Source organism: Elephantulus edwardii, unplaced genomic scaffold (genome assembly GCF_000299155.1).
Source record: "Elephantulus edwardii isolate Elephantulus edwardi_28Jun2011 unplaced genomic scaffold, EleEdw1.0 scaffold00109, whole genome shotgun sequence".
NCBI classification, from domain to species: Eukaryota; Metazoa; Chordata; class Mammalia; order Macroscelidea; family Macroscelididae; genus Elephantulus; species Elephantulus edwardii.
In genome coordinates, this window is record NW_006399859.1 from 11,462,065 (window position 1) to 11,474,940 (window position 12,876).

The 12,876-nt window shown below is 40.7% G+C and overlaps 1 protein-coding gene across 1 annotated transcript in view; it reads right to left on the bottom strand.

Annotated features, from left to right (window-relative positions):
- SPON1 (spondin 1, extracellular matrix protein) overlaps positions 1-12,876 on the bottom strand; it is a 438,663-nt gene that overhangs the window by 306,541 nt on the left and 119,246 nt on the right. Inside the window, exon 3 of the mRNA XM_006892054.1 lies at positions 6,027-6,160. Coding sequence (XP_006892116.1) covers positions 6,027-6,160 — 134 coding nt within the window. The remainder of the gene's footprint in view (positions 1-6,026; positions 6,161-12,876) is intronic.

Sequence of the window (12,876 nt, forward strand, 5' to 3'; positions counted from 1 at the left end):
CTGCTTTCACCCAAGATCCATCTCTGCATTGGGAAAGTCTGCTGTCAGAGACCTCTCCAACGTACGGAAGATCAACGATGTCAGTCTGAAGACCAAGGTGTGCTTGATCCAGGCCATCGTCTTGACAACCACTTGGTATGCATCAGAGAGCTGGACCATGACTAGGGAGGATAGAAGGAGAATTGATGCTTTTGAACTGGTGTTGGAGAAGAGTACTGAATATGCCGTAGACTGCTAGGAGAACAAACAGGTTCGTACACTTAGAGAGGGTGAGACCAGGCCGCTCCTTAGAGGCAAGAATTCTGAAGCTTCATCTGACATACTTTGGACATCTTGCAAGAAGGGACCAGTCCTTGGAGAAGGATGTCATGTTTGAGAGGGTAGAGGAACAGAGCAAGAGAGGAAGACCCTCGATGAGATGGATTGATTCAGTCAGTGACTGGGGTAATGGGGGTAGATATGTCAGAGATAATACTATTGGCACAGGATAGAGGAGAGAGTATGGTTTAGGGCTGTTGTACATAGAGTTGGTATGAGCTGCAGGCAAGTCGATGGCACATAATGACGCAACACTTTCCTCATGCTAACATCCCTGAAAGTTTGGTTGGTTTTCTTTATTCTTTTAAAATATAATAAAATTTTCCCACTGTCTTGCCTGCCTTATAATCTCTGCAAAAAGCAAGTGATGGCAGTGGATAATTCTTGTTAGATGTCGAGTCAGTTTTTCACTTATCGCAACCCCATGTGACTAAGTGAAATTGTCCCAAAGTATTTTCTAGGCTGTAATGATTAATGCAGTGACACAAAACAACAACACATCTTTACATTAAACTGATAAAGGGAGAAATAAGTGGTATCCAGAGTGAAGGCAGCAAAGGGAAGCCAGGGCAAGAATGGTCTCTCTGTGGGGTTTTTCCCCTAAGCCTAGGAGAAGTCCAGGAACAAGGACAGGGCTGCTTAGGTAGAAGGCCTCCCTTCTAGGATCCCCTTCCAGTGGACTAGAGTAAAACACTGCTTTAAACTTGGTAGACTGTCCACCTGCCAGAGGGGCAGAGGGGTGAGCCCGAAACATAAAGAAGGCTTTGGGAAATTTCAATAAGATGAGAATAGTTGGGACATTTCCTGCCTCTTCTTTTATGAGAGGAAAAAAATAGTTTTCTGTGTTCTGAGATTGGCTTCCTATTCGTCTACCCATGTCCATTTTCCTGTCTAAAACCCTCAAACTCCCAGAACCACTCTATAATTAGAAAAGAAAACAAACAAAAATGGAAAACAAAAGGGGGTGGGGGAGGGTAGAAGCAGAGGGATGAGGACCTGGGGGGCGATGATGAATCATAGCGTTGTACAATTTGATGGGTGGGGGTGAGGGAAATTGAAGGAATCTGGTCTGGAAAACAATATACTCATATTTTGTACATAAACTAGTATAATTTATACTAGTATAAACTAGTATAAAAAATAATGTAATAAAAAATAATTTCAAACTCGTTGCTATGGAGTCACTCTGACTCAAGGCGACCCCACATGCTACAGGAAAGATGGCAGGGTTTTCAGAAGCAGACTGCCAAGCTTTCCTTCCTAGGCTTCTCTGGATGGGTGTGGCCTTGTGGTTGGTGCAGTGTGTAATCATCTGGGCCATCCAGCGATTCCTGGTATCACTCCCTACATCACTTCTTTAAATCGATTTAAAATAGATGTGTAGGTATTTCCCACATGAATGCTAATGTACATCTTAGCATAAAGAGAGTTTTTAAAACGCATTGCCAACAGATCAGAACTCTTAGCTGACTTTCCATTGGGTTTCTCATGCTGTAAATCGCATGGAAGGAGCATGTCCTTGTTTCTACTGAACAGCCACTGGATTTGAACTGCTGAGGACATGCAGCCTTTGCATCAGCAGCACGGCTTTTTATATATAACGCCACCAGAGCTCCCTCAATCCAATTGATTTGGGAAATGCTGAGTGAAACCAAGTTAAACAGATTACTCTTGGCAGGACTTTGTAAAACCTTTAATATGCTAATATGTGTTGTGAATCGTAAGAGGCGGCTGCAGCATGCAGCATTTTCCAGATGTATTCGGCCATAAACTTTGTTTTCCTGCCCGTCTATGTACATGATGGCATGCCATTAGTGCTACCTTTCAGAGGAAAACCATTATCTGGTTAACGCTTCTCATGCTATTGTAACTCACCAGAGAAGGAGAATCAAGAGGTCAAATAGCATGAGGCAGCAGAGGGCAATTTTGATGGGAAAAGAAACAGGATCATAAAGAAGAGTTTGGATCAAAAGGACATTATAGCTGGTCTGGGAGCAACCCAAGTCCAGCTTAATGACTTTAGGTGTTAGACGTTCTAAGGAAAGAAAAATATCAGTTTCGGGCAAAGGAAGTCAAGATTATCCTCACCTGATATATATATCTAGCAGCCATTAGTATCATCATCCCCCAAAAGAGAGAGAATGACCAAGAAAAGGGAGATTGGACCATTGATTCTTTATACAGCACTTTTCCAATGGCATTTGTTATGGATTGAACTATGTCACCCCGAATAAGTGTTTGTACATCTTAGTCTTTGCATGGATGCAATTTCATGTGGAATAGGGTTTCCTTTATTACGGTAATGAGGTCAAATCTGTGTAGGATGTGTCTTAAACTAATAATTTTTGAGATACAAAGGGGCAGTTGGGCCTCATCTCATCAATATCTTCTTGCTCTTGAGTTAGAACTGACTCACAGTTGACCCTGAAGCAGTTTTTCAGAGGCTGCCGACTGCGGAGGAGGAGATGGCCCTTCTTTCTCCTGAGAAGTGACTGGTGGAGGGTCTAGTACCTCACCACCACCACATGTCTGACCTCTGGTGTTGTAGTCATTAGGATGCCGAGCTACTAACCTAAAAGGCACCTCTCTCGGAGATTTGAGTCCACCAGTCCCACAGGGATCTTTTTCAGTCAACCAGTCAAGTTTTTTCTAAGTTTCCTGGCATACACCAGTGAGCATGTTCAGAATTGAATCTGTTAGTTGAAACATGTCAATGAGTGTCTCAGCTCTTCCTGCAGTCTTATTTTTCTGCCAGTGTCTCCAGTGCAGCTTGAACTTCCTTTGTTACCACAGGCTCTTGCTCATTTGGTACTTCCTGAAATTGTTCAGTGTTGACCAATTCTTTTTGGTATAGGGACTCTGTGTATTCCTTTCATCTTCTTACAATGTTTCAAGGTACAACACTTATCTGTCCGTTCTTTACAGTGGGGATTGATTTGCATGCTGCTATTCTAAGTGGTCTGTCAATTTGCTGTACTGAGGCAACCTTGGTTTGCTGTGATACTGAACACTGTGTCATTGGTGAGGCAAATGCCATAATGGTTATCCACGGTGGGCAGTGTTTGGTGGAGCTCCCAGATTAAGACAGGCTTGGAAGCAGGAGTGGCATCCACTTCCTAAACTACATGCTTCTGGAAACAATAAATTTAGAGAAATGACGATCGTTATAGAACACGGTTAAGGTCTTTTGTTCACAGGGTTACTATGAGTCATGTTCAACTCAATGGCACTTAACAACACACCAACAACAGTTACTTTAGAGGGAGTTATGGTGACCTAGAAGTAAGAAAACTGTGTTGGAATCCTGAAGGCAAATGATTTGACTCCACCATCTGCTCCCCTGAAGAAGAATGGGTGCAATTAACCGCCTCTGAAAACCTGCTGTAGAAAGCATCAGAAATGGCTCTGTTCTGACTCAAAGGCACACAATAATTACTTCTGATGTGAAGGCACACAACAACAACAACAATTACTTTATAGATGGGTATTTATAAGCTTGCTTGTTAATTATTTGCTCTTATTAATACAGCACTTGTCTGTTAGTCCTCTGTACTGGTGTAATATGTGGGTTGTTGTGAGGCTGCAAACATGCCACTGGTGTGTCAAAGGCCAGAAGGGTCACCCCCTGTGGACAGACTGCAGCAGCTCTCCTAGATTAAGGCAAATTAGGAAGCAGGACTGGCCACCCACTTCTGAAATAACAGACCTTTGAAAGTCTGATGAACAACAGAGAAATGCAGGTAGCTATAGTGTTAAAGGAAGAGCTCAGATAAAAAGTCACTTTAACATGAGGAGAAACAGCTGCAAATAATCATTAGTAACTGGAACATGGAATGTACAAACTATAAATGTAGGAAAGCCAGAAGTTGTCAAACTGAAACGGAACACATGAAGATCAACATTCTATGCGTTAGTGGACTGAAATCAACCGGCATGGGTCACTTTGAATCAAACAATTATACGATCTACAATGCTGAGAATGAAAACTGAGGAAGAATGGTATGGCATTCATAATGAAAAGGACAATTTCAAGATCTATCCCAAAGTAAAATTGTTTTGAGTGATAAGTTATATTCACATGTATACAAGGAAGACTTGATAACATTCAAATTATTCAAATATATGTGCCAATAACCAAAGCCAAAGAGGAGGAAATCGAGGATTTCTATTAACTTTTTTGCAGTCTGAAATTGATCAAACATGCAATCAAGACGTGTTAATAATTACTGAGACTGGAAGCAAAAGTTGGAAACCATGAGTAAAGTATGGACTTGGTGACAGAAATGAGGCAGGAGAGTTAATGACTGAATTTTGTAAATTCAATGATGTATTCATAGCAACCATCTTTTTCAAGAAACACAGATGTTGAATTTACACCTGACCTCACCTGATGGTCTACACAGGAATCAGATTGACTACATCTGTGGAAAGAATCATTGGAGAATCTCAATTCAGGAGGCAGAACCAGGCGAGGTGCTGACTGTGTACCATTAATTACTCATATGCAAGTTCAAATTGAAGCTAAAGAAGATTAAAACAAATTCATAAGAAGCAAAATACAATTTTTAGTCAATTCCACCTGAATTAAGAACATTCGTTACTCACGTGCAAATTAAAATTGAAACTGAAGAAACGAATCCACAAGGAGCAAGATATGCTCTTGAGTCGGTTCCACATGAATTGAAAAAAAAAATCATGTTAAGAACAAGTTTGAGTCATTAATTACCAATGATTGAAAACCAAATGATTTGTGGGATGACATCAAGGGTATCATCCATGAAAGGAGCAAAAAGGTCATTACAAAGAGAAAGAACAAGCCAAAATGGGTATCAGGAGAAACTAAGAAAATTGTACTAGAGTGTTGAGAAACCAAACCAAAAGGAAGAGATGTTGAAGTAAAACAGCTGAACAGATTTCAAAGAGCAGCTCGAGAAGACATAGTATTACAATGAAATGTGCAAAGAGCCAGAGTCAGAGAATAGAATGGGAAGAACTCGCTGGCATTTCTCAAGCTGGAAGAACTGAAAAACAAATTCAAGCCTTGAGTTGCAACACTGATTGATGCCATGGGAAAAATCTTGAGGGCAGGCATAGGGGAAAGCAAATGCAGGGAACACTGATACTATTGGAAGGTAAGTTAAAGTAGACCAGCTTGACTAGAAACTCCAAGGATGAACTGCTAGAGATGCTAAAACAAGGATTTCCCACCCCATCTCACCCCGAGTCAAGAGAGAGCGAGCAAACCTTCCCCTAGTGTCCTGAATTCAGAGTTCTAGCCTTCTAAACTGTGAGAAAATAAACTACTGATGGATATGATGGGTATGAAGTGGATATGAAGGGATTTGGGGATGGCCGACCAAAAACTTTGAATCAATCCCCTGCTCCAAGATGGCGAGGTGAGCAATCTCTTTCCATGTGATTTACAGAAGAGTAGTAAACCCACTGGAGGGTCGGTGAGCTATGAATCGATTCCAACTCAACAGTACACAGCAGCAACAACATTCTTGAAAACCACTCACCTGTGGTATTTCTGTTACAGCAAACCCTAGCAAAGTAAAACAGTGGCCCATGTCCCACTTTAGAGTTGGGATCACAACTTGTCTGACACCCTGGTAAAGTCCCACTGTTTTTCTGCAACAACACCCTGAAGTCTTTGATATGATGCAGAGAAGGGGGAGGAGTGGTACAAGGGTTTCCTCTTCACTTACTTGAGAATCACACAGCCAGTTCCCGCTGGTGGAGCGATCCAAAACACCTGGATCCGGGTCCGCCTCCGGGGGGTGCTCTCCGTGACAGCCACAGGGCAGTTACTCATAAACTGTGTTTCTTCTTCGTCTATGATCTACAGGAGACCAAGGAGAAGGAAACATATTAAGAAACAATGTCACGTTGGGAGGGCTTCCAAGTTTCTGGGTTGACACTTACTTTACTTCCATTTTAAGCCTGTCATTTTGTTCTCGCAGCTCTCTCTCCGCAGACACCAAAATAGTGCCTGGCATAGAGTCACAGGCCCCACACTGGTTGAATAAACGTGTTAAGAGCACAAGGGTTGGGCACATCCTTTCAGGTGCTCTTTGGGACCAGGGATCTTGCCTCAGCATTTTGAGGGCACGGCCACTAGGTGATGATCTTGCTTATTTCACTAGAGGACCTGTCCCACTTCTTTGGGGGAGGAGAGGAGAGAGGAGTGTGCACAATCCAAAGCAAACACTCTTTACGTAGCCAGGCTGAGCAATTCAGCTGTATTCTTATAACTTTAAAATATTAAAGGGAAGTATTCCTTTGGAAAAAGTATACCAAAGTACAAACTTCTGGCTCCGTAACATTTGAACAGTCTCTATGGCCTCCATCTCTGCATTATCTTTACTACCTGGTGTTCTCCCAAGTTAACCATCCCAGTTTTTCAAAGACACTGCAGAAGAGCTGGTAGACCTAACCCCTGAGGCTGTTTCAACTCTTCTGCCTGCTTGCTTCTGGTATGCTGCCTGCAGCTGCTATGCCTCTAACAAAATCGTAGAGCATTAGATGAGGAAAAGCTTTTGGAAGAAACTGTCTAAATCTAATCAGTCTTAAGTACTAATTCCATTTGACTGGTAGAAGCAATGTTGTGAATTAAGGGGATCTGGTGACACGGTAGTTAAAGTGCTCGACTTTCATTTATCTAAAGGTTAATGGTTTGACTTCACCAGTCACTCTGGGGGAGAGATGTGGCCGCAGTAAAGATTTCAGCCTTGGAAACCCTATTCTGTCCTGTGAGGTCACGATGAGTCAGAACCAACGAGACAGCTAGCTATGAGTCTGGATTTGATTTTGTTTTGTCCTGAAAGGTATGAATTCCTTATCATTTACAAATAGTGTTTCCTTTCTGTCACAAGTTATTCTTATCCTCAGAATTCTTCATGTCCCAGGAAGAACCGTGATCTAGTCAAAGCCACCAGTTTCCCTCCCAATGAACTGCAGCTTTATGGTCTCATATACAATGCTGAGTTCACTCAGATATTCTTTAATGAGTTTTCCTATTAGTTTTATAGTTTTCTTTTTCACAACTAGCTCTTCAGTCCATTAGGAGTTTATTCACTAATATTGAATTTCATTGAAACTTCATTTTACCCGTATTGCAGACTGCTTTAAAAATATTTTATTGTGATTTTGGGGAAATTTATATGGCAAATTAGGTTCTCGTTAACAACTTCCATTATTTCTGCTGTTTTATTTGCTCCCCAAGCCCACTGCATGGCTTTATAATGTATTTTATTATCTTAGAAGCACAAGTGCCCCTTCCTAGATCTTCTTAAGCAACATTGCCTTAATTATCTGTGTGTCTTCATTTTTTAGTGGAGGACATGTTGTTGTTGCTGTTGTGTGCTGCTGAGTCAGAACTTATTCAAAACTAAGCCTTCAGCAGCTTTTCAAAGACGTTTAAGTTGCAAACGAGGAAACTGCCTATCTTTCTCCCTCAGGGAAGCTGGCGAATCAGAACCACAAGCCTTAGAGTTGGCAGTGCAACTTTTTATTGCTAAGCCACCAAACTCCTTATGTAGGGTGTAAATACCCTAAAAACTCCTTGACCTCTTTCTAAGCCAGGTTAGGGAACAAAACTATGCAGTACGTCTTTGCTCACATGTGAGCTGCTCGGTGTTGTGGGATAAAGACAGAAATTAACTTGTACATTAATGGACTCTTAAGATGGTGAAGAATAGGGAAAGGTTCAGATCTGTTCTTCATAGGTCACCAGAAGACATAGTTAACTGGATGATGCTTAACAACAACAGTCTTAACTTTAACCTGCAACACTACTCCATGTACTCAATACTCCAGTTATTCCCGACTTTTTTTTTTTATTCCCCACTCTTGACAATGATTTTTCCATCATCTTTAGTCCCTTGCACCTCTTTCCTCGTTCGCTCTTATTAAGCATCATCATGTCTCTTGTTTTACAGAAACAAACCAAAAACAACCAAAAGTCATCAGATGTAAGGTCCCATATGCAGCCACCCGTTTTCCATAATTTCCAAGAGGCACTCTATTTTTCTTTCACTTCTGCACTGGCCCCATATCTTCTTGCTAGGCTCTAGCATTTACTTTCATTCTCTCTTCTATTGAAATCAGTTCTCTTCCCAACAGAATAATTCTCTTAAACACATTGGCATCTTTCCAGTTTAAAAATGAAGAGATCTTCACTTAGCCCCTCATCCCTTCCAGTTATGATCACAGATTTCTTCTCTGCATCACAAAGTACTTGAATCAACTGCTATTCCTACATTATTCATTTCACTTCTTACCTATTCCTCAACTCAAGTCTATGTAGCGTTGGGCCCAATTTAACTATCAATTTAGCTTGACCTAAGGGTAGCAGTGGCTTCTACAATGTTAAATCCAAGAGATATTACTTAATCCTTCTTGAAACATTCTCTTCCAGTGGCTTCTGTGTTATATCTCTTTTCTGATCTCTCCCACAATTTCCTGTCCATAATTTCCCTAATTCCTAATTAAATTCCCTAATAAAATCCTTTGACTCTTATTCCTTCTCTATTGACTTTTAAGTATAAAATTGTTCAAAACTCATCCTTAAACCCTCTTCTGCTCTAACTTTATACTCTGTAGATGATCACATTCATAATCCATGGTTTTAATTACTACTTCTGTGCACATGATTCACAAACTTATTTTTCTAACTTGGCCACCTCTCTGAGCTGTTCTAACCTACAAACTTCCACTTGCATGTTCTCTTATATACATCAAAACCCCCTCAACTCTACCTTGTCAGTTATTGACTCATTGTCCCTCAGATGTACAAACCAGATATGTGGATGCCTTCCTTGACTGTTCCTTGTCTTTCATCCTCCATATCCAAATGCTGTCCATTTTACCTTCCTAATGTCTGTTCAAACCATCATATGCCTTTTAAGAAATGTTATCTTTGGAGGAAGACTCATCAAGAACCTGCATGATGCAGATGACACAACCTTGCTTGCTGAAACTGAAGAGGACCTGAGCATTTGCTGAAGAAGGTCAAGGACTGTAGCTTTCAATATGGCTTGAAGCTCAACGTTGAGAAGACAAAGATTCTCACCACTGGCCAATTAGCAGCTTCATGATGGACGGAGAAGAGATTGTGACTGTTGATAACTTCAGTTTGCTTGTTCCACAATCAATACTCTTGGCACCAGTAGTCAGGAAATCAAAAGACAAATTGTATTGGGAAAGTCTGTTGTCAGGGACCTCTCTAGAGTACTGACGAGCAATGGTGTCAGTCTAGAGACTGAGATGTGCTGATCCAGGCCACAGTCTTCACAAGTACTTGCTCTGCATCCGAGAGCAGACAATAACTAAGGATGATAGAAGAAGGATCGATGCGTTTGAGTTGTGGTGTTGTACCGTGGACTGTCAGGAGAGCAAACAGGTCTATAGGTTTGTTAAAGACTATGAGATTGTCTCAGGATAGGGCATGTTTCAGAGCTAATGTACATGAGCCACAGGCAACTCAATTACACATAACAACCACAACACCATCACTTTAAATTGTTGTTGTTGTTGACTGCCTTTGAGTTAAGCACAACTCATAGCGACCCCATGAACAAAAGGCCTGAAGCCCCTCTTACAACCATCAACATTTATCAAAGTTCATAGAGTTTCTGGAGACATGTTGTTTAGGAAGTGCATGCCATTCCTGCTTCCTAAATTTCTTTATTTCTTCTCTGAAGAAATTGAAAATCATTCTAAGTAGTCTTTCTACATCCTCTCCTACCTTTCTCCATTTTGTTCTCTATACTACAAGCTAGTTTTTATAAACACAAATATAATTAATTGTAGTATCTCCCTGTACAGAACAATTCAATAGTTTTTCATAGTTTCCAAAATCAAGAGTGAATTCCTCAATGACTCTAGTTCCTGCCTACCTAATCTAATTGTACCTTCTCCCTCTTTGCTTTCTGTACTTGGCCAAGTGGAATGTTCTTTCTTCTGCCAAAGCCTGGTCACTTCCTATTTTGTTCTTCCCACTCTATCTCCCTCCCTTACTTCCTTTCTTCTTTTAATTCATCCTTTTTCACAGGAAAGTTGTTTTTTTGGTTTTTGGGGGGTTTTTTTGTAATTTCCCTAACTATTGCAACTACTATTTGTCTCTCTCCTTCTAGACACTTCCTATATCTTTTGGTTTTACTTAAATTTGTGTAATTCTTTGATGTATGCCTGCTGTCCTAAGAATTTATAAGTTATATTCAGGCAGACGTTACAATTTGTGGTGCAGTAGCTAAAGAATTCTAACTAAAAGAGCTAAGGATAGACACCAACAGACCCTCTCAGGAAAAAGAATGTATCATTCTGCTTCCATAAAGGTTCATCAGCATTGGAAACCCTATGGGTAGTTCTACTCTGTCCTACAAGCCCGTTATGGCAGTAGGTTTGATTTGGTATGTGCCAGGTACTTAACATGTCCACATCATTGAATTCTCCATGGGAATTATTAGTCCCATTTTACAGAAGAGGAAACAAAGCTCAGAGTGATCTGCTCCGGATTCTGATCCAGACTTTCCCACAGCCAAATTCTCTGTGTCCTCTCCCCCGCCCCACTTGTCTCTTGCAAAAATCCTGTTATTGTTGTTGCTGTTGTTATGAAGCATCTCCAAGATGATTACAACTCACAGTGACCATATGAACACTGAATCAAAACGTTCCCCTACCCACACCATCCTCACGATCTCTGCCATGTTCAAGTCCAGTGCTGCAGATATTGTTTCAATTCACCTTGTTGAGGACCTTTTTCCAAGGACTGGTATCTCCTGACCACATGCCCGAAATGAGATGAAGTTTTACCGTCCTTGCCTCTAAGGAGCACCTAGTTGTACTTCTCCCGAGACAGATTTGTTTGTTCAAAAATCCTAGAAGGGCTAAAATTAAGACCCCTGCCCCAGGACAGAACAAAGAATGCTTTCCAAGCCACAGAAGCCACCTCAGGTAAATGGAGTTGTTTATCCACAACCTGAGTTACCAGATGGTAATTAAGCATTGAACAGAAGGGGTTGTTTCTTCTGATTTAGAGAATGTTTCCAAAGTTGTTCATGTCTCAGAAAATAATCAGCTTTTTGTGACAAGCTTTGGGCATACTATGTACTTACATATCTCTACACTGACATAATCTAGAGTAGGTCTTAGAATCCCAACTGTATAAGCCACCATCTAAATAAATGCCAGTCATTTAAAAATGCTTCACCACTCTCTCTAACCTACCATTTCCCCCCTAAGTAATCAAGACCAGAAAATTAAAATATTATTACAGTGGAAATGGTTGTGTCTGGAAGTAATATTACAGGTGGTTTGTAGTTCTTCTGTAATACTTTTCCTCTTTTCTAAATTTTCCATAATGATAATATATTACTTTAAATAAAGAAGTTTCAAGTTTTTTATAAAACAGCCTCACTACTACATTCCTTGGGTCAAATTTCCATTTTTTATATATATGAAAGTAAACTTTCTTGAGTTAACTTAGAAAATTGCAGCTCAAGAAAAAAATTTCTAAATTAAAGCTGAATGATATTCTAACCTCCACTTTGGAAGAAATTTGCTGGAAAAGCAGGCTCTTTACTTCCTACAAGTGAGAGTGAGTTTAGGAACCTGTCCCTGACAGGCAGGTAAAGCAAACACAGATACAAACCAAGGCTTAGATAGAAGCGCAAGGTTTAACATGTAGAATACTTGGAATCTATAGCTAGGGTTTAGAAACAGGAATGGCATCCACTTCCTGAACAACATGCCTCTGGAAACTCTATGAACTTTGATAAATGTGTCCATAGTTATAGAAAGGCGTCTGGCCTTCTACTCATGGGTTGCTATGAGTCGTGCTCTACTTGAAGGCAATCAACAACAATAGTTAGGGTAGCTTAGTGGTAAGTAGTTGCTCTGCCAAACAAAAGACATGGAGTTCAAATCTACCAATTGCTTTGCAGGAGGAAAAATGGGGAATCCCCTCCCCTGTTAGTAACTGCCTCTGAAAACCTGCTAGAGGATCAGCTATGAATAGATACAGACTCGATGATACATAACAAAACAGTTAAGGCAACTGGTTGAGCCAGATGGTGAACAAGCCTTTACAAGCATTAGGTTCCTCCTAAGCTATTTTTGTTAGCAATGATTTTAAAGGCATCTAAGCCTTTTCATTGATCCCAACCTTCATTCCGAACCACACTCCCTATCCATTTTGTCGTCTACACCAAGCCGTGCTTTTCTCGAGGATGTCTAACTTCTCTCTCACCTATTTATGGCCTCACATTTCTTCTCAAGCTTCAACACATAACACTTCTTTCCTACATCTTATCTTGGAAACCCTCATCAACTCTGATCTGGATTCCGTCTCCTGATACACTATTTTTGATCTGTTCTGGCTTGACAGACACAAGCTTTAGGAAACAAACTTGAACCACTTTGTTGTTGTTGTTTGGTGCCATCAAATTGGCTATGACTCAAAGTGACCCAAAGGAAACATATTTGACCCTTGCCCTATCCTGCACAGTCTTCACCATCTCTGATATGCTCAAGTTCATTGTTACCGTCACTGTCACT